At 35.2% G+C, this 23,309-nt stretch overlaps 1 protein-coding gene across 2 annotated transcripts in view; it reads left to right on the forward strand.

The window, feature by feature from the left end:
- The window catches only part of PIGK (phosphatidylinositol glycan anchor biosynthesis class K), a 143,503-nt gene that overhangs the window by 9,138 nt on the left and 111,056 nt on the right, over positions 1–23,309 (forward strand). For both annotated transcript variants that reach the window (XM_082675783.1, XM_082675784.1), the window contains exon 3: positions 2,935–3,026. In XM_082675783.1, coding sequence (XP_082531909.1) covers positions 2,935–3,026 — 92 coding nt within the window. The remainder of the gene's footprint in view (positions 1–2,934; positions 3,027–23,309) is intronic.

The following is a 23,309-nucleotide window of genomic DNA, read 5'->3' on the forward strand; positions in this document are numbered from 1 at the left end:
TGTTAGCATCTGCCTTATGTACTGAGTTGCTCCTATGTTGGGTGCATAAATATTTATAATTATATCTTCTTGGATTGATCCTTTGATCATTATGTAATGTCCTTCCTTATCTCTTGTAACAGTCTTTATTTTAAAGTCTGTTTTATCTGATATGAGTATTGCTACTCCAGCTTTCTTTTGGTTTCCATTTGCATGGAATATCTTTTTCCATCCCCTCACTTTCAGTCTGTATGTGTCCCTAGGTGTGATGTGAGTCTCTTGTAGAGACATATATGGGTCTTGTTTTTGTATCCATTCAGCCAGTCTGTGTCTTTTGGTTGGAGCATTTAATCCATTTACATTCAAGGTAGTTATCGATATGTATGTTACTATTACCATTTTCTTGTTTTGGGTTTGTTTGTGGGTCTTTTTCTTCTCTCGTGTTTCTTGCCTAAAGAAGTTCCTTTAGCATTTGTTGTAAAGCTGGTTTGGTGGTGCTGAATTCTCTTAGCTTTTGCTTGTCTGTATAGCTTTTTATTTCTCCATCGAATCTGAATGAGATCCTTGCTGGGTAGAGTAATCTTGATGGTAGGTTTTTCCCTTTCATCACTTTAAATATGTCCTGCCACTCCCTTCTGGTCTGCAGAATTTCTGCTGAAAAATCAGCTGATAACTTTATGGGGATTACCTTGTATGTTATTTGTTGCTTTTCCCTTCCTGCTTTTAATATTTTTTCTTTGAATTTAATTTTTTGTGAGTTTAATATGTGTCTCGATGTGTTTCTCCTTGGGTTTTTACTGTCTGGGACTCACTGTGCTTCCTGAACTTGGGTGGCTATTTCCTTTCCCATATTAGGGAAATTTTCAACTATAATCTCTTCAAATATTTTCTCAGAGCTTTCTCTTTGTCTTCTTCTTCTTGGACCCCTATATTTTGACTCTTGATGCGTTTAATGTTGTCCCAGAAGTCTCTAAGACTGTCCTCATTTCTTTTCATTCTTTTTTCTTTATTCTGCTCCTTGGCAGTTATTGCCACCATTCTATCTTCCAGCTCACTTATTTGTTCTGCTTCAATTATTCTGCTATTGATTCCTTCTAGTGTATTTTTCATTTCAGTGATTGTGTTGTTCATCACTGTTTGTTCTTTAGTTCTTCTAGGTCCTTGTTAAACATTTCTTGTATTTTCTTAATCCGTGCCGTCATTCTGTTTCTGAGATTTTGGATCATCTTTACTATCATTACCCTGAATTTTTTTTCAGGTAGGTTGCCTATTTCCTCTTCATTTATTTGGTCTTGTAGGATACCTTGCTCCTTCATCTGTAACATATATTTTTGTCATCTCATTTTTTTTTTTTTTTTTTTTGATGAGTGCTGCTGTGTTCCTTTGTTGCTGGTCGTTTGGTGTGAGGCATCCAGCACTGGAGTTTGCAGGCAGTTGGGTGGAGCTGGGTATTGGTGCCAAGATGAGGACCTCCGGGAGAGCTCACACGATTAATATTCCCTGGGGTCTGAGGTTCTCTCATAGTCCAGTGGTTTGGACTTGGCACTCCCACCACAGGAGATCAGGCCTGACCTCTGGCCCGATAATGCAGGGATTCCTCCTGTCCCCTTAGGTGTCTGAGGTCCTCCACCAGCACCTGGTAGGTGACCTAGTTGTGAGGAGACACGAACTCTGCGTCCTCCTACTCTGCCATCTTGACTCCAGTCAGAAGCTCCCTTGCTCACCAGTGAAAGCCAGTGCTCAGAGTTCATTACAGTCCCTGGACCCGCTTCACAGTCATCCTCAGCACAGGACTCTAGGCAGCCACTCAGCATGAGCTGAAAGCCATTTACCATCCTCACAGTGGCTGGAAATCTGCTTAGGGAAGGCTTCAGCCCAACAGAAACATCACAAACCTGTTTTCTTATATTATGACAAGTTGAGCATCTTTAAGACTTTTATTGTCTATTTTTAATACTTTTGTTATGAAATGCTTGCTCTCATCCTTTGCCCATTTTTCAAAATTGGGCTGTTCATCTTTTTCTTATTGGGTTATAATTATTTCAAGTTTTTCATTTCTGTTAGGATTTTATGGTATATATTTTTTTATGTAGTCAAGAATTTTAGTCTTCTCCTTATTGGATTCCAGGTTGAAAATTCAGTTTAATAAAAAAATCTTGTGGTTCCGTCCTATTTACAGGGGCAAGAACATTTGTGGTATTCTCAAAACTGTCATTACACTTACTATCAGCAGAACAGTGTGGTAGGAGGTAGGAGGATACTTAGTGGATAGATATATTACCAACTGATCCCAGTCTCTGGTTTCTCCTTTGGAATGAGCATTCGAGAGGGCTGACTTTTGAGGCATGGCATTAGATTTTCCTAGTATCTTTGTTATCTTTTTTAAGGATCAGTTTGTCTTTAAGTGTAAAACTTGTTGAAATCGTTTCTAGTTTTCTGTTCCGTTCAACAGCTTCTTTATAATGCATTCCCTTATGTGCATATAAACCTGTTTTCTATGCTTTGTTTTAGTCTCTCTCTTATGTTTTTCACAACTAAAATTAGGAAGCAATCCAGAGTGAAAGGAATATTATATAACCCAATGTAGTTAATATTCTTTTCTATTCTGTGAAGAGATTATGGGCATTGTCTTTGGTTCTAAAGAATTTAATATTTTAGAAATAGGAACATTATAGAATCATAAATTGAGAGTAACTAAGTTTGTTCAGTATTTGATTAAATTCCCTAAATATTTGTTTTCTCTTAAGCTGAATGTTTTTTTGACTAGTGATGAAAGACCTTTTTCTAGAGAGATTGGTTTTATTGACCATTCTTTATGTGCTTTGCTGTTTCTAGTCCTGATTATGACATACTCTTTTTTTAGGTATCTCTACATCCTACTTAAAGAGAAGTAATTCTGTAACTCTGTAGCTTATTTTGATTCCTAAAAATAATATATTTGTTTTATTACTTTAGGTATGTACATCCCGATTCTGGTTTAATTATCGACATGTTGCAAATACTCTTTCTGTTTATAGAAGTGTCAAGAGGCTAGGTATTCCTGACAGGTAAGTATTCTTAATAAAGCTTAACTCTGATCCTCAGTGAAAATCACCTTTAGATGATATTATATTTGTTTTTTTGTGTTGCTTTTGAAAAACATAAAGAAACCGAACTTGAAATTATCTTGTTGTTGTTAGAGCATAACTATCATGTATAAAATAGTTCTTACTTAAGAGCATAATTGCAAATTATATAAAACAACAATCAACACTAAGGTAAAAAGATTTGATAAAGTATAATTGTTCAGTGTCATTTATTTAATTATTCAATGCTTCAGTCTGGGTTTAATTTTAGGCAACAGAAGGCAATTCTGACCGATTCAAGTAGAAAAGGTATTTATTGAAAGCATATTTATTGAAAGCATATTGATTAGTTTACCAAATTGCTGGGAAGGCTGAGGCCTTAAAGAGTCAGGAACAAGAGAGACTACGTAACAGAAAAGACATATCTAAAAATCAAGGCATAAAACCAGTCCAGTGATAGGAATGCACCTTGAATTGCTGATGGCTAGACTCAGCTACCACATTACTGCTACCGTTGCCTTTGGAAACTTAATGTTGCTTCTGTGGCCTGCTGCCAAAATCTGACCTTTGCCGTCCCAGCTTCTTACTGTCTCTAGCTCTTAATTTAGAGTCCTTGGTGGGAATGTCATGTTGGCAGAATATAGATTAAGTGCCCATGTCCATGCTGCAGGGGTGACAAGAAGAATGACTATGTGGCATTGTTAGCTTCTCTATAGGGAGGGGGGAGCTCTACCTTCTGTGAAGACTCATAAAGTGGTATATTCCCTAATTATATGAGGGAGCTCAAGTACTAAGCAGAACTCCCACACCTCCACCCCTAAACACCTGTCCTCTACATTTGGTTTGTCAGATATGATAGATCTGTTTTTTGCTACTTCCAAAGCAGTTATAGAAGAAATTGCAGTCAGTTCAGTTATTTAGGTTTGATTTACTTAGTTCTGTGTTCCTCTCTACCTGTGAGGTAGTGTGGAAAGAGCTTTGCAGTTAAACAGATCTGAGTTTGAAATCTGGGTTTAGTGGTGATTTTGGTTAATCATTTCGTGATACTAAGCCTATTTCCTTAGCTATTACATGGTAGTGGTACTACCTTCTTTGCAGGATTTAGGTACTTACAGTAAAGTGACTAGAGATATGTATAAAGTGCTGCAGGAGAAGAAAGGAAGCAGGGCATGACTCAGGAAACAAAGTTATCTTACAGTCTATGTCAACAGATCATTTTAGCCTAAGAAGCTGACAACTATAGCCTTGCAACTGTAATTTAATTCCTGTATTTCATCTGGAAGTTAAGGCATCTTGGTAATACCATTTTTTAAAAGTACATTAAATTAAGTCTGAGAAAGGATGATTTGTTATATCAGATTTAAGAATTATTCTTGTAATTAGCTGATTACTGTTATTTGTTAATTAGTTCTCAAATAGGTGTATGTGGTTAGTCTGTTGATTTTTAACTGCTATTGCTTCTATACCCAATGTGCTCCTTCAGGGAATTACTATGCATGGCTTGGCAGTAAGTTTCACTTTGGTAAATGAGTCTTTGTCCTGTCTATAAGTCATGAGGATATGTTTAAATGATTTAAGTAAGATTTAGAAGGACTTTTTAGAAATAGAATATAATTGTAGGATATATTTTATATATAATAATTAGTAAGTTTGTCCTTAGGTTTCTGAAGAGTATTCTTTAAAAGCTTATTCCTGTTTCAGATGCTTTCCTGTCTACATCTCTGGTTATGAAGTCTTTGTTGGAGAATGAATTGGGGATTGAAACAGTTGATGATTTAAAACATTTACTACTTAATAAAAAGCGATCAATAGAATAGATTCTATTTGGCTTTTAGTCTATTATCGTGAATACTCCTCTTCTTGGTGACTTATCTCACTTTACCCCTACCTGGAATTAAGTATAAAAATATAATTATAAGTAAATTTTAATCAGAAAGTAATAAACAATTATGAAATAACAGTTTGGAAACTTAAAATCATTGAGTGGTTTTCAGTTTTAAAGCTTGAATTTCAAAATACAGTTTGAATTTATTTTATACATTATGGAACATTTTCAAGTTAAAACAGTATTATCCTAGCTTCTGACGTATATCATAGCTTCTCAGGCTGTGTATCTTGAGAAAAATGAGTGGTCACTGCATTGAATAAAAATTATGAGTAGAACTCTGTTTTATTTTGTTTTACCTTATTTGCTTTTTAAAAGGAGCATTTTACTTTGTCTTGCAATGCAAAGTATTTGCATTTAGTTTTTCCATATACTTCAATAAGAAACTAGTTCATGTCAGAAATCATTTACCGAAACACACGACACAGATGATTGCCTTTTATTGTGGAAGTTCACATCAATTCCTTAGATCCTGTTTGAAATGTCACATTAATTGTGTCAGTACTCTTGTTCTGATTTCATTTTGATTTTCTGTCTGTATTTCACCTACTCCAACCATACTGAGCTATTCTCTTTGCCTGGAATGGTTGTCTATACTTCTAGCTCACTGCCAGCAAAACCTGGCCGTGATTCTGAATCACTCAAGGTACATGTTAAAAATACTGATTTCTCGGCTTCACCCCTGGAGATTCTAATTCACTAAATCTGAAGTGAGTCCTAGACATCAACTCTATATGTGGTTCTGGTGCACAGTCAAGTTAGGAAGCACAGCTGTAACTTTTACCTGACCTTCCAAATCACTTTAGTACTTCAAAAAAGTATTCTTGACCTCCTTGTTTGCTTTTATGGTATCCTTTGTACTTTGATTATAACATGGTTATGCTAATTATAGTATGTCTCCCTCATTAGATTATAAACTCCTTGAAGGGAACAAGAATTATATTTTATTTCACTTTGTACTTCTAGCATCTAGCACAGTACTTGGCACATAGTAGTGCTCAGTAGGTATTGGATAAATAAACTTGTGACTTGGAAATACTTTAACCAGTTAGGCAAAACAAACACAAGTCTGTACTTTAAAAACATTTCTGTCTTCTAAAGTGTGTTAGTCTAGTTTTTAGCAAATGTTAATGTTATAAAAGACTTTTTAATACATAAGTTGACAGAATTTTATAATACTGTATCAAAATATTGATTCAGAGAGGGGATCTTAATGGTTATGGGGGAAAATAAAAAGACGTGCTCATAAGTGGTTCATAATTACCCTCCACCTTATCTATTATCCTTTTCATACGTAGGTTCCATGGAGTTCAGGTGTCTTGCACTTTGTGCCCATGCTTTCTGTAACCTTACCCACCCTCAGAGATTTTGTTTTTCTTTGCCTGGTTTTAGCTTCCTGAAACATTTCATTATTTTTAGGAAATTTTATGTCCTCAAATACTTGTTTTAGACTAAATCCCTGTTTTGCTACCTCCAGTACGCTTTAAATGCTTAAGATGAGGAAGCGAAAAGGCATTAAGCAGGGCTTAGGTTCTAAAGTCAGTATGTGAAGCAAAAATTTAGCTAAAATTTTTCTTGTGAAGTTTCTTAAATAGCACATAAAGCACAATATAGTATTATCTTTCATCAAGTCTAACATAGCAGTTTTAGAGCAGTGCTAGAGCAAATTACTGTTTTCTTTTTCTTTGGTGGAACATTTGATGAAGTGGTTCACTTAGGATTAAGGGACATGTTTTATGAAAAATGGCCATATCTTTAACACTAGAATTGTGATGCTCATGCTGTGAGAGGCACATGGGAATTGAGACTGAGGGAATGTAGAATTGTAGCTCCCATCTCATCTCATGTTTACTTTGGGGAATAAATTCATTGAGTAATAGGGTGGATGAAGTCTGTCTTTCCTTTTATTTTTTTTGGCTCAATTCATAAGAATTAAGTTTATGGAGTTAAATGTGTATATAATTTTTCTTAAAATATGATTTAGCTCTGCTACGAGTTGGGTGGATATGAGTTTTTGTAACGATTCTTATCTGATAAACTATTTCTGTAGTTAAATCCAGTAGCTTTTCTTTTTTTAAAAATTTTTTTTATTGAAGTAGAGTTGATTTACAATGTTGTGTTAATTTCTGCTGTACAGCAAAGTGACTCATTGATGGTCCAGTAGCTTTTCTGACACTATTTTTTCCCTTACTCTGTATTTTAATCATTATGTGAGATTAATATTCTTAATTTAAACCTTTATTCATCTCCCCTTACTCATGAACTCTTAGGGTATGCAAAATAAAGTTCAAATCCCTTATGCTGGAACTCAAGGCTTTTGCAGTCTGTCCATATCTAATATTCTGATCATTTAATTTCAATTCCTTATGCTCTAACCAATACCTTCTTATAAGTCTCTGTTTGGGCCTCTGTCATTGCCTTACACTGGTCCTTCCGTCTACAGTTTTTTCCTTCCACCCTCCTTTCTAGTTTTCCTATGCCCAAATTCACTTCATACATTCCCTAACGCTTTCTCAGTCCTTCTTGCATAAATATTTTATTTGTACTTCTATCACGGCACTTTTTTGTATGTATTGATCTTATTTCTTCAAGGTAGGTTCTGATACTATATTTGTATTCCTCCCAGTACATTCTGTAATATATTGTGCAGAGTTGAATGAATGAATAGTATGCTAAAGATCCCTAGTTAAGTGGAACCTAATTGGTCTAGATTAGAAAGGAAATATATATGAATATTGCTTATTTATAGTTTCTTTAGATCTTTATTCTTTTTTTTTTTTTTTTTTTTTTGTGGTACGTGGGCCTCTCACTGTTGTGGCCTCTCCCGTTGCGGCGCACAGGCTCCGGACACGCAGCCTCAGCGGCCATGGCTCACGGGCCTAGCCGCTCTGCGGCATGTGGGATCTTCCCGGGCTGGGGCACGAACCCATGTCCCCTGCATCGGCAGGCGGACTCTCAATCACTGCGCCACCAGGGAAGCCCTAGATGTTTATTCTTAAGCTGCACTGAGCTAAAAGTGCCCTATAGTAGATTTTATAAACTATTCCCTGACTCCTACTTTTGGAATCCATGGGTGGGGTGATCTCACCAGGGAACTTCAGATTCATTTCCTTCTATGAGAAGTCTATAGAGTCTTGCCGAAGACAGGTTATTCCCTATCTTCCTACTGTTTAAATTCCCTCAGAATGCACTTTTGAGGTTTTGGTCTCTTATTCTTTTTAACTTCTTTCTCAAGTAATAAATATTAGAATTAGAAATGTGAATTCTGGTAATGTAAATTAAAAAAGAAAAAAAAATCACTAACTGCCTGTTATTGTTGTTTTAAAAATCAGATTGGTAATATAGCTTTTGACAGTTTTTATTTATTTATTTTTTACATCTTTATTGGAGTATAATTGCTCCACAATGGTGTGCTAGCTTCTGCCCTACGACAAAGTGAATCAGCCATACACACACATATGTTCCCACATCTCTTCCCTCCTGCGTCTTCCCCCCTCCTACCCTCCCCATCCCACCCCTCCAGTTGGTCACAAAGCACTGAGCTGATCTCCCTGTGCCATGCGACCGCCTCCCACCAGCCATCCACCCCACGTTTGGTAGCATATATATGTCCATGCCACCCTCTCGCTTTTTGACAGTTATTTTTTATTCTGCTGTTGATTTGATCTTATACATAAGAAGATATTGTGTACGGGGGAACATTAATAAGATACTTCAGGAATTTTCTTGTATAATTTCTCATTAAAACAATATGGAGAAGGGCATGGTTATTACGGTTCATTGGAGGTGCTTGTGACTTTCCGATAAGGTCAGCCAAAATGGACCCCTACTTTTGGCCTCCTCCTCCATCCCCTCTGCAACACACATTCACTATCCACTGTCCACCATAATTCAGATACTGTGTTAGGGATTTTATAAAGAATTATTTATTCCTTGAACTTTTATGAGAGAATCCCCTCCCCTCCCTTTTTACATATTAAAAATGGTTACTCAGAATGGTTAAATGACTTGCTTAAGGTACATTAAAGGCACTGTTAAATAATAGAACCAGAATTTGAATTCAGGTGTTTGGACTTTATGGCTGGAGCATTTCAATTATTTCACAGCTATCTCCTCCCTAAGAAATTACAACAGGTAATATTTATGTAATATTTACAATTAGAGAATTCTTTTAATAACATGATCTCATGTTATTCTTATGACAGTCCTATAGAGGTTGGTAAAATTATGCACACTGATCATTTAATACCTTATTTAATTAAAAAGTGTATATCTACATGTTGAATGTGGTGCTTGTGAAAATCATTCATATTAATTGAATAATATAAGGAGCACCTTCCCATTTTCCTATTTTTTCCATAGTTTTTACTATTTTCTAAGTCTTCATGATTTCATGCTTCATGTACTTCATGCTTCTGTACTTCAGCAGCTTTGTAGCTGTTTATTCCCTGTCTCTAGTCTCTTTCCCCCTCCAGCCCATCCTACACACAGCTGTCAGAATTATCTTTCTCAGACACTGCTTTTATCTTTTAACTCCCACAATTAAGAACCTGCAGTGACTGTTGTTTCTCTAAAAAATCCAAAAATTTCAACCAGTGTTCAGTCTTTACTGCTTTGTTAATTACAAGTTACTATGTTCATTTGTTGATTTGTTATGATGTTTACTACATAATATTTATTCACTGTTATTTCTGTTTTTTTTTAACCATTCATCCCACTTAGAACACTTAGAATATCCTCTGTGCTGTCCTTTCCTACCCATATAGCTTTCTTTCCTTTGTGTCACTATGTAGAACTTTGCAGAGTACCCTGTACATGGAGGTTACTGAATGATATTTTTTAAACCATTACAGTTAATTTATAAAATTTTCTCAATAATTAAATATATAGTTAAAACTTTATTACTGTTTTTATTTTATGATTTCACCTCCTTTTTTGTGAACAAAAGAACTGAATAGTAATAAATATGCTTTGTAAATAATTTGTGATATATTATCATAGTTATTGTCAAGATAATATTAACTCATGCCTTTGAGTGTTCTGCTTCTTGTCTTCTGTCATTTCCCAACAGTTTTTTTTTTTCTCATATACTTTGTAAAACTACAAATAATAGTGTTTGAATATAGATACGTATTCTGAGCAGTCTGTCATTTTACTCTCACGTTGGCAGCTGATCTGTCTGCCACTCCACGTGATATTCTTGGTGAAGTGCATAATATCTTGAATAGGTAAACGTTTAGAATAGTTAAGAAGCTGAAATGTGCTCTGAGGAGGAGAATAGTGACAATGCTAAAAGGAGCATGTTGGCCACTGCTATCATTCTTTTATGTTTAGATAATAAGATCCATATTGAAGACTAAGGAGACCATTAAGGGTTTTATGGAGCAAAGGGGAAATTTCTTTATTAATTTGTAAATAGATAGAAGGGTTTTGGGTTGTTGAAGAAGTGAGAGATGCTTATTTTTCATCAATACCACAACGTCTTCATTCCTGACACTATCTTCATATCTGGGAATTTGATTTCCTTGACTTTGGTCTTCTTTTGAATTGTCTTGGGGTCTTGTTCTTCCATATTAAGTTTACAATCAGCTTGTCAAGTTCTTAAAATCCTTTTGAGATTTTTATTTGCATCGTAGTGAGTTTTAGATTAATTTAGAGAGAATGGGCTTCTTTATGGTATTTTATCATTCAATTTTATAATTCAATTTATGAATAAGGTATATGTACATTTAATTATGTGTTTAACATCTTTCAACTAAGCTTTATAATTTTGTTTTTGTTTTTTAAAACATATTGGCTTTTTTTAAAAAATAAATTTATTTATTTATTTATTTATTTTTGGCTGCATTGGGTTTTCCTTGCTACGTGCAGGCTTTCTCTAGTTGCGGCGAGCAGGGGCTACTCTTTGTTGTGGTGTGTGGGCTTCTCATTGGGGTGGCGCTTCTCTTGTCATGGAGCACGGGCTGTAGACACGCAGGCTTCAGTAGTTGTGGCATGCAGGCCCAGTAGTTGTGGCTTGCGGGCTCTAGAGCACAGGCTCAGTAATTGTGGCACATGGGCTTAGTTGCTCCGCGGCATGTGGGATCTTCCCAGACCAGGGCTCGAACCCGTGTCCCCTGCATTGGCAGGTGGATTCTTAACCACTGCACCACCAGGGAAGTCCAAGCTTTATAATTTTTAATTTTTAGTTTTTGGTAGAATTTTTAGTTGTCATATTTTTTTGGTTGATACTATAAGTGGTACCTTTTAAAAATACATTTTCTTACTTCTGATGCACATGCAGTTGGTTTTTGTGTATTGTTCTAGCAACTCACTGAACTCTTATTAATTTTAATAATTTGACTGTAAATTCTCTTTTGGTAGCCATAAAATCTAAATGACAGTTTTCTTTCTTTAAAATCTTTGTACCATAAATTTTTATTCTTCAAAAGTTTTTCATATTTGAAAATTTGGGGATAAAAGTTGTCTTTAAAGACCTCAAAATTAGTAGTCTGGGGAAATCCTTTATTTTACACATGAGAAAAATGTGTTCCTGAGAGGTAAAGTGACGTTTAAGGTCAACAACTGTGTGGTGGCAGACCTAATGCTAGAATCCTTGTATAATGATTATATTATATTGTGTTGCCCAATTCATCAGTAGAAATAAGTGAAATATTGAAGAAAAAGGATAAATGAAAGCAATTAATTAAAAATAAGTATAACTGTTGATACATCTTAGGACGTTGATGTTTGCAGGATAACTCAGTATACTGGATTTACTATTGTAAATAGTAATCTAATAACCTTACCAAAATTACAGTAGCTTGTCTTCAGAGCTTTCTCCTATGATAAGCTTTCTTTAGAGCTGTCCATCTATTTTAGTTTGAAAATAACTCAGAAAATTATTTTTATTTTCACATTGGCCCTCCAATAGAGTGCACCTGTTGGCGTCTTATGTCAAGTTTTTATGTCAGAATGTGCAATAACTTGATTTCCTAAGTATTTGTGATGGCCTTGTTAAATAGTCTTGCTGAATGATTATTTTAAAATCAGTTATAAACCAATTTAAGATTCAGTGGCTTCCAAGGATTGTGTTGTAAATGCAAATAAATCACAAGTTAGATTGGAGGCATTTAGCATAATGTTTAAGAGTTCAAGCTCTTAAACTGTCTCTATTTGCTGATGACATACTATTATGTATAGAAGACACTGAAGAGACTCCACCAAAAAATTGTTAGAACTAATAAACAAAATCAGTAAAATTGCAGGATACAAAATCAATATATGAAAATCTCTTATGCCTCTACTAATAATGAACTATCAGAAAGAGAAATTAAGAAAACAGTTCCATCAAGAACAATAAAATACTTAGGAATAAATTTAACCAAGGAGGTAAAAGACCTGTATGCTGAAAACTATAAGACATTAATGAAAGAAACTGAAGAATACACAAATAAGTGGAAAGATAGTCTGTGTAAGAATTAATACTGTTAAAATGTCTGTACTACCTAAAGCAGTGTGTACTACCCAAGTGTCTGTACTACCGAGTGTAATCCATATCAAAATTCCAATGGCATTTTTCACAGAAACGGAAAAAACAACCCTAAAGTTTGTATAAAACCACAAAAGACCCCAAATAGCCAAAGCAGTCTTGAGAAAGAAGAAAAAAGCTGGGGGCATCACACGCCCTGATTTCAAACTATATTAAAAAGCCATAATAATCAAAGCAGTATAGTATTGCATAAAAACAGATGCATAGACCAATGGAACAGAATAGAGAGCCCAGAAATAAATCCACACATATATGATCAGTTAGTTTACGACAGAGGAGCTAAAAATATACAATGGGGAAAGGACAGTCTCTTCAATAAATGGTGTTGGGAAAACTAAACAGCTACATGTAAAAGATTGAAATTAGAACATTTTCTCACACCATATATAAAAATAAACTTAAAATGGATTAAAGACTTGAACGTAAGACCTGAAACCATAAAACTCCTAGAGGAAAACACTGGCAGTAAGCTGTTTGATGTTGGTCTTGGTGATGATTTTTTGGATTTGACGTCAAAACCAAAGGCAACAAAAGCAAAAATCAGCAAGTGGGACTACATCAAACTAAAAAGCTTCTGTACAAAAGGAAACCATCCACAAAATGAAAAGGCAGTCTACTGAATAGGAGAAAATATTTGCAAATCATATGTCTGATAAGGGGTTAGTGATCAAAATATATAAAGAACTCGTAAACTCAATAGCAAAAAACCAAACAATCCAATCAAAAATGAGCAGAGGATCTGAATAGACATTTTCCAGAGAAGACGTACGGCTGGCCAATAAGTACATGAAAAGGTGCTTAACATCATTAAGCATCAGGGAAATGCAAAGGAAACCACAATGAGATATTATTGTAAATAATCTAGAGATGATTTAAGGCACAGGGAGGATATTGCTGTGTAGGTTAACATGCAAATACCAAGTCATTTTATATAAAGAACTAGAACATCTGTGGATGTTCATAGGGATTCCTGGAACCAACCCCCTGCAGATACCCAGGAACAACTGTATTGGGGAACCAATAAAAGGAGCCTGATACGTTTGATGTCATATAACTTTGGGTAGGTGCTAGGTTGGTCTGAGAAATACGAAGGAAGAAAGACAGTTGGTGGGGGTGGGATACACACTAATTTAATTTACTTCTTTTCCTTTCTTCTTTCTTTTCTCCTTTCCTTCTTCCTCCTTCCCTTTTCCAACCAACAAAATATGTATTGAGAGCATATGGTGTTTAGAATACACTTGCCAATTTTTGTAATTTCAACTGATGTGGGGATACAAGGAAGAGAAAAGGGTAGAGGAGTGAACTATAACTTCCATGAAAAACCTAAGTGCTTGGCTGGTGACAGTGGGAGTGACCTCAAAATAAGTCAGACTCAACTTGACATTTCAACATGGAAAGTGGTAATAATAAGTATTTCTAAGAAATTTCTGAGAACTTCTAGTGGAGAATTGATACAAACAATGTTGTAATTCTCTGTCATGTTATATCTGACTCAGGGATGTTAAAAGGATAAGTGAAATTAACATTTGTGAACATAATTTGATTTCTTTGTAGAAAAGTTATTTCACAGAGTTTTATATTAATGATTTCTAAGAATTTGACCTGAGCATGAGTGGGAGATTACTCAATTCAGTAAAAGGTACCCTGACATTAAATCCTTATACCTACCCATTAACTTATATTTAATTATATCCATCTCCAAGGCTTCAAATCATGAAATTCAGATATGTTATTTCAGAAAGTAAAACCCATATTAATCAGAACTTAATTTACCTAAACTGTCAGTTTTTTTCTACCATACTGGAAGCAAAGGACAATCAAATAAAATCATATTAGGGAGCTTGTTCTACAAATATATTTTCAGATTTATTCTCGACAAGTAAAAGCTAACTTAATATTCTGTACTTTTTCTATCTATTTTGTTATATTTAATAATAGATATTCAAAAGTTAGCTTTGATATACAGATAAAGATTTTTATTTAGTAGATTGATTATACTTATACAAGAAAGTAGTTTAGATATTGTCTTTTTTTTTTTTCCATTTCATTATTTATTTAGATGTTTAGCTCTCGCACTAGGTTTTTACAAACTGGTGAACACTGACAAATTATTTGTCTCATAGAACTATAACTACATATTACAAGACGATATAAGTATGTGGTCAAACTAACATTAATATACATCACCATTTGATCAGTTTCATAATAAACTATCAAGTATCCAAGTATTGAGTTACACAGCTCAAAACGCATAGAAAAATTAGATGTCTGCTCAGTTCACTAGCAGAAACCCACTTTTAAAAAAAATGATTTATTTATTTATTTTTGGCTGCATTGGGTCTTCACTGCTGTGCACAGGAGTTATCTAGTTGGGGCAAGCAGGGACTACTCTTCGTTGCAGTGCTTGGGCTTCTCATTGTGGTGGCTTCTCTTGTTGCAGAGCACGGGCTCAGTAGTTGTGGCTCGCGGGCTCCAGAGCGCAGGCTCAGTATTTGTGGCACATGGGCTTAGTTGCTCCGTGGCATGTGGGATCTTCCCAGACCAGGGATTGAACCCTTGTCCCCTGCATTGGCAGGCGGACTCTTAACCACTGCGCCACCAGGGACATCCCCACTTCTTTTTTTTAAAAGGGAGGTTGGGAAGAGAAGAAATAAAAGCACATTTCAAACAAAAATAATAGCTGGTAAACAACTTCCAGTAGGTATGGAAAAATAACAAGAATTTCAAATATTTTATGACTAAGAATTAGCTACAATAACAAAACATCTTTATCTTTAAAAAATATTTACTAAATTAAAGAGCATATTCTACATATTCTATACAAGGTAAAGGCAGTATCTTACTAGAAATATTTAATAGCCCTCTCCTGTTCCTTTTTAGGCTCTTCCTGTTAAGTGGAACACAAAAGTGCAAACATTAAAATAATTGTAAAGCTTTTTTGCTTGGAGATGTTAAAGATATACTTCTATATACAATGTAGCTTTTCAAAATGTAGATTTTCCATAACAGCACAAATGATATTTATGGAAAGATATTAAATAACACCATATGACTTGGTAAAAAATTTAACAAAAATCAATGGTTATGCAAACCTGATGTATACTGGTATGAATGTGGGCAAATGTAAATGTAAAGTGAGCAAGGAAATAACTATATAGGCCCTGCTTTCAATGTAAGAAATGACTGAAGCAGTAAACCACATAAGATCTAGAGTATTCTTAGTTCCTAGGGTTTTAGTTCTATATGATAATAAAAAACATACAAGTGTTACACTGGATATCTTGGTACCTAATCTTCCTAAATTTCTTATGCATTGAAAAGATTCTGGCATGGGAATAGATTTAAAGACTTATAACTCAGTACTGCATGAGTTCAGGAATTGGAACAAATGATAAACAAATTTGAAATGCTGAACAGCAAGAATCTTTTGCTAAGTGTCCAAATACGTTGATCGTAACCTAAACATAGAAGTTCTGTCAAGCAGGTAAACTGGTAAAATTGCTTTTCAATACTCTTGTAAAAGCTTCATTAGACTTGTTCACTGAGCCAACTTCTTGGCTAATATGTGCAACAAATTAGGTCCTGTTTGAAGTTCTACTTCCAAAACAACAGCATCAGACACCTCAGTTTTATTGACCATTGAAGTCTTTGCAGCACAAACACATTTGAGAATGATACTTCTCTAAGTACAAAAGTTGCTTGATGTTAAAATCTCCATGCTGCTTTTGTTTTCTGACCTGTACTGCATCTTCCTGTTTCATTCTGCCATCTATTAATGCTAGGGCAACAAGCAGTGGAGCTGTTCCAAGGCTTGCAACACGGTGAACAGCAGTATAGTAACTAGGTTCTTCATAAAACTTGATTTCACAAGACGTAACTAGCCATCAACAATAAGGTTGGATGGTGGTGCACCTTCATGAAAAGGCCAGTCAAGAACATGGATGCCTTCTTTTTCCATAAGAGCAGTGTCGTCGTACATTGCTTCACATACTCTTACTATTGTGGTAATCCATATTTCTTAAGTTTCTCAATAGCTTTGTTCAAGGTCTCTTTGGTTGGATTGTGTATAATAAGAAAAATGTTTTTGTATGTGCCTTCAGTGGGAGTTGGGCAGTTCATGCAAGACATGTTAATTTAGTCAAAAAATACTCATTAGGGCTATGAAAGAATTAAACAAATTGAATACAGAAATGATGTAAAGAAACTTCAGCTTATTCCACTTGAAATTCTCAGTGCTTTGAGTATGAAGTTGGGAATAATGGGGAATGAGATGAACCTCCTAAGAAGAAGAAAGTCTTCAATCCTGTAATACTGAGCAACAGAGAGGAAGTGTTTTGAGGCTCACCCTGTCTAGGTCAGAACTGGAAAATGCTCTGTGGATTTCAGTTCAACACTTTTGTGTCCAGGTAACTGCTCTTATGCGGCTTCTTGATGGAGGTGGTAATGAATTTCTACAGCTCTTATGTCCTCATAAAGGTCATGCTGTGCTTGGCAGTAATCTTCACTGACCTTCAGAAACTCCGTAAATGTGTGATGACAGAAAGGATTATGTTTACTCATTGAAAACTGTGGCCTAATCATGCAGTGGGTACCAAAGTGGCAGCGACACAGGCAGCTGCGGTTGCAGCGCAGGGCGGGGCTCCGTGGTGGTCGGTTGCAGGGTGGAGACAGTGCAGGTGTTGACAGGCAGCAGGCAGGTATTGGGTTTTGAAAAACAGTTGAAATCAGAACGTTCCATTCCCCAAGCATTCTTTGTCTGATTTTATCATTATTAAAAGAAGACTTTGGGAATATTTTTCAGTTTTTTTAAAGGTGAAAACAGACTTAAAATTTGTAGCTCTAAAATTAAATGATTTGCATATTTAAAGTTTTAAAAATATTTGTAATGAAGTTTAAAGGATAAATTTCATTGAGTCATGAACAATGGAAATACTGAAATGAGATTTTTATGAGGAAGGTGATGTCCCCTTAATATTTGTTGATGCGAGTATAGAAATTATTACAGATTTTCTTTTGGCTCTGCTCACTATTTGGGAGTGAAAGTGGAGTGAAAGGCAATGTATTCCATTCTGCCAAAGAATGTAGTAATGGGTGGAAAGTGTGTGGACTTTGAAATCAAATCTCATCTCTTCTGCTAACTAGTCATGCAGCTTTGGGCAAGTGATCTGCCCTCGCTGAATTTCCTTATCTTTAGAATGGAGACAATAATAGTCTTCACGGGATTGTTGTGATTTAGTGAGAATTAAGTATCGGAAAAGACTGCAGCACAATGCCTGTCACACAGTAAACTCAACAAATATTTGTTTCCATCATCTTGTCATCTTACCTTGTTTCCATTTTTCCATAGCTTCTAATCTTATGTTTTTATAATCTTATTGAAATATGAACTCCAAAGTTGATAACTTGGGTAAAATAGTAAGTGTACAATTTAATATGGAATGGTTAAATCAAATTTATGTCAGTTAACACCATTATAATGCTTTAAAAATTGTTGAAATATATTAAATTGAGATTTATTATTATCTTCCAGTTAATTATCCTTTTGTCTGTCATAGTCTCCATTTATATTTTTCCTCTTTGATTTTTGTCCTAGTTGACTTTTTGATCGAATTGAAGAACAGAAGTGGTAGTAAAATACTCTTCACTATCCGTGTTGTGTCTCTGTATTTTATTCTTTGCCAAATAGATTTTAAAAAACTGATAAAAGTGATACCTCAGAAGCATAGCCATCCAAGTCTTCTTAAAGAAAAGAATATCTGAACTTAATTCTTAAGAATATCTTTCTTAGTGCCCAGAGAAATTAAGAGGACCTTTTCATTTACTTGCTATTCGAGAATAGAAATGTACCAGAGAAGGCTTATTAATGATGTTTGCATATATTTTGCACGCAAAATGTGCAGTTCAGGCATTGTGGTCAAGTCCTAGGAAACTTTGTAGCATCCTAGTGAGGTTACACATAGACTGCTAAAATCTACTGATGTTAAGCAAGATTCCAAGATACTTGTCATAAAAGTAGATGAGTTGGGGAGACTGATTAGGTCAGTACAGACCATTACTGGAAAAATAACAAAAGTAAAATTTTTGTTAAACATGAGAATATGAGAAAGATTGCATATATTGATTTCCATTATGATGGATTGTATACAATATATCCAATTGTATCCTGTGTCTTTTGACAAAAGTAGGTTATACTAGATCAGTGGATGCAATATTCTTTTTTTTTCTTTTATTAACTTTATTAACTGAATGTTGCCAGTGAATTTAAAATGTTATTTTTTCTGAACAACTAAATACAGAGCTCAATACCTTTAATTGTTCTTCGAATTAACTGCATTTGATCCAGTACTTTAAATTTTACAAACTGCTTCATAACACTCTACTCAGGTTATTTCTGTTTCATTAGTATGTCATTTATTGCACAAAGCTTAATATTATGCTTTATTTATTTATCACACATTCCTCTGATAAAAATAGACAAATAATTTCTAGAGGGAATGGTAAGGTAAGAAAGTTTTATCTAATATTGATGACTGTTTTTCCAGGAAACCACTAGCATCTAATGCTATTACAGCTAGAATAAAAAAACAAATTTAGTGGACCCCAATAAATGCACCTTTGGGTCATGCCAGTCTTATTATTATGCACATTTTATACTGAATTTAACCATTCACTAGGAAACCAAAATGGAAACTTTTGAGTACAAGCAATTTTTTAGCTTTTCCTTATTACTAACTCATCGTTATTGTTATTAGAATAGTAATATTAGTACACCTTTTCAAATATGCCAATTTAAAAAATTTGTAAAAAAAGCCTTTTAGTTTTCTCTTTTAAAAATTGGAACACCATCTACCCCCAATTTCCTATATATATGCCTTTTAAAAATATTTTGCCAGTTATTTTCCCCTATCTAGATCTTATTTTCTTTCTTCCTTTTTTTAAATTAACATCTTTATTGGAGTATAATTGCTTTACAATGTTGTGTTAGTTTCTGCTATATAACAGAGTGAATCAGCTATATGTATACATATATCCCCATAGCCCCTCCCTCTTGCGTCTCCCTCCCACCCTCCCTATCCCACCCCTCTAGGTGGTCACAAAACACTGAGCTGATCTCCCTGTGCTATGTGACTGCTTCCCACTAGCTATCTATTTTACATTTGGTAGTGTATATATGTCAGTGCTACTCTCTCACTTCATTCCAGCTTACTCTTCCCCCTCCTTGTGTCCTCAAGTCATTCTCTATGTCTGCATCTTTATTCCTGTCCTGTCCTGCCCCTAGGTTCTTCAAAACCAGTTTTTTTTTTTTTAGATTCCAGATATATGTATTAGCATACGGTATTTGTTTTTCTCTTTCTAACTTATTTCACTCTGTATGACAGTCTCCAGGTCCACGCACCTCACTACAAATAACTCAATTCGTTTCTTTTTATGACTGAGTAATGTTCCATTGTATATATGTGCCACATCTTCTTTATCCATTCATCTGTCGATGGACACTTAGGTTGCTTCCATGTCCTGGCTATTGTAAATAGAGCTACAATAAACATTGTGGTAATGACTCTTTTTGAATTATGGTTTTCTTAGGGTATATGCCCAGTGGTGGGATTGCTGGGTCATATGGTAGTTCTATTTTTAGTTTTTTAAGGAACCTCCATACTGTTCTCCATAGTGGCTGTATCAAGTTACATTCCACCATCATTGCAAGACGGTTCCCTTTTCTCCACACACCCTCTCCAGCATTTATTGTTTGTAGATTTTTTGATGATGGCCATTCTGACATGTGTGAGGTGATACCTCATTGTAGTTTTTTTTTTTTTTTTTTTTTTGCGGTACGCGGGCCTCTCACTGTTGTGGCCTCTCCCATTGCGGAGCACAGGCTCCAGATGCGCAGGCTCAGTGGCCATGGCTCACGGGTCTAACCGCTCCGCGGCACATGGGATCTTCCCAGACTGGGGCACGAACCCGTGTCCCCTGCATCGGCAGGCGGACTCTTAACCACTGCGCCACCAGGGAAGCCCCTCATTGTAGTTTTGATTTGCATTTCTCTAATGATTAGTGATGTTGAGCATTCTTTCATGTGTTTGTTGGCGATCTGTATATCTCCTTTGGGGAAATGTCTGTTTAGGTCTTCTGCCCATTTTTGAATTGAGTTGTTTGTTTTTTTGATATTGAGCTGCATGAGCTGCTTGTAAATTTTGGAGATTAATCCTTTGTCAGTTGCTTTGTTTGCAAATATTTTCTCCCATTCTGAGGATTGTCTTTTCTTATTGTTTATGGTTTCCTTTGCTGTGTAAAAGTTTTTAAGTTTCATTAGGTCCCATTTGTTTATTTTTGGTTTGATTTCCATTTCTCTAGGAGGTGGGTCAAAAAGGATCTTGCTCTGATTTATGTAATAGAGTGTTCTGCCTATGTTTTCCTCTAAGAGTGTTATAGTGTCTGGTCTTACATTTAGGTCTTTAATCCATTTTGAGTTTATTTTTGTGTATGGTGTTAGGGAGTGTTCTAATTTCATTCTTTTACATGTAGCTGTCCAGTTTTCCCAGCACCACTTATTGAAGAGGCTGTCTTTTCTCCATTGTATATTCTTGCCTCCTTTATCAAAAATAAGGTGTCCATATGTGTGTGTGTTTATCTCTGGGTTTTCTATCCTGTACCATTGATCTATATTTCTGTTTTTGTGCCAGCACCATACTGTCTTGATTACTTTAGCTTTGTAGTATAGTCTGAAGTCAGGGAACCTGATTCCTCCAGCTCCGTTTTTCATTCTGAAGATTGCTTTGGCTATATGGGGTCTTTTGTGTTTCCATACAAATTGTGAAACTTTTTGTTCTAGTTCTGTTAAAAATACCATTGGTAGTTTGATAGGGATTGCATTGAAACTGTAGATTGCTTTGGGTAGTATAATCATTTTCACAATGTTGATTCTTCCAATCCAAGAACATGGTATATCTCTCCATCTGTTTGTATCATCTTTAATTTCTTTCATCAGTGTCTTATAGTTTTCTGCATACAGGTCTTTTGTCTCCTTAGGTAGGTATATTCCTAGGTATTTTATTCTTTTTGTTGCAGTGGTAGATGGGAGTTTTCCTTAATTTCTCTTTCAGATTTTTCATAGTGTATGGGAATGCAAGAGATTTCTGTACATTAATTTTGTATCATGCTACTTTACCAAATTCTTGATTAGCTCTAGTAGTTTTCTGGTAGCATCTTTAGGATTCTCTATGTATAGTATCATGTCATCTGCAAACAGTGACAGCATACTTCTTTTCCAATTTGATTCCTTTTATTTCTTTTTCTTCCCTGATTGCTGTGCCTAAAACTTCCAAAACCGTGTTGAATAATAGTGGTGAGAGTGGGTAACCTTGTCTTGTTCCTGATCTTAGAGGAAATGGTTTCGGTTTTTCGCCATTGAGAACGATGTTGGCTGTGGGTTTGTCATATATGGCCTTTATTATGTTGAGGTAGGTTCCCTCTATGCCCATTTTCTGGAGAGTTTTTATAATAAATGGGTGTTGAATTTTGTCAAAAGCTTTTTCTGCATTTATTGAGATTATCATGTGGTTTTTATGCTTCAGTTTGTTAATACGGTGTATCACATTGATTGATTTGTGTATATTGAAGAATCCTTGTGTTCCTGGCATGAACCCCACTTGATCATGGTGTATGATCCTTTTAATGTGCTGTTGGGTTCTGTTTGCTAGTATTTTGTTGAGGATATTTGCATCTATGTTCATCAGTGATATTGGCCTGTAGTTTTCCATCTTGTTTAATGTGTCATTTAAAGCTTGTGTTTCCTTATTGATTTTCATTTTGGATGATATGTCCATTGGTGAAAATGGGGTATTAAAGTCCCATGTTATTTCTGTGTTACTGTCGATTTCCACTTTTATGGTTTTTGGCATTTGCCTTATGTATTGAGGTGCTCCTCTGTTGGGTGTATAAATATTTACAATTGTTATATCTTCTTCTTGGATCGATCCCTTGATCATTATGTAGTGTCCTTTTTTGTCTCTTATAATAGTCTTTATTTTAAAGTCTACTTTGTCTGATATGAGTAGTGCTACTCCAGCTTTCTTTTGATCTCCATTTGCATGGAGTATCTTTTTCCATCCCCTCACTTTCAGTCTGTATGTGTCCCTAGGTCTAAAGTGGGTCTTTTGTAGACAGCATATATATGGGTCTTGTTTTTGTATTCATTCAGCCAGTCTGTGTATTTTGGTTGGAGCATTTAATCCATTTACATTTAAGGTAATTATTGATATGTATGTTCCTGTTACCATTTTCTTAATTGTTTTGGGTTGTTTTTGTAGGTCTTTTCCTTCTGTTGTGTTTCCTCCCTAGAGAAGTTCCTTTAGCATTTATTATAAAGTTGGTTTGGCGGTGCTAAATTCTCTTAACTTTTGCTTGTCTGTAAAGGTTTTAATTTCTCCGTCAAATCTGAATGAGAACCTTGCTGGGTAGAGTAATCTTGTTTGTAGGATTTTCCCTTTCATCACTTTAAATATGTCCTGCCACTCCCTTCTGGCTTGCAGAGTTTCTGCTGAAAGATCAGCTGATAACCTTGTATATTATTTGTTGCTTTTCCCTTGCCGCTTTCAATATTTTTTCTTTGTGTTGAATTTTTGATAGTGTAATTAATATGTGTCTTGGAGGGTTTCTCCTTGGATTTATCCTGTATGGGACTCTCTGTGCTTCCTGGACTTGATTGACTATTTCCTTTCCCATGTTAGGGAAGTTTTCAACTATAATCTCTTCAAATATATCCTCAGTCCCTTTATTTTGCTCTTCTTCTTCTGGGACCCCTATAATTCAAATGTCGGTTCCTTTAATGTTGTCCCAGAGGCTGTCC

Source organism: Grampus griseus (assembly GCF_964374135.1).
Source record: "Grampus griseus genome assembly, chromosome: 1".
Lineage (NCBI taxonomy): Eukaryota > Metazoa > Chordata > Mammalia > Artiodactyla > Delphinidae > Grampus > Grampus griseus.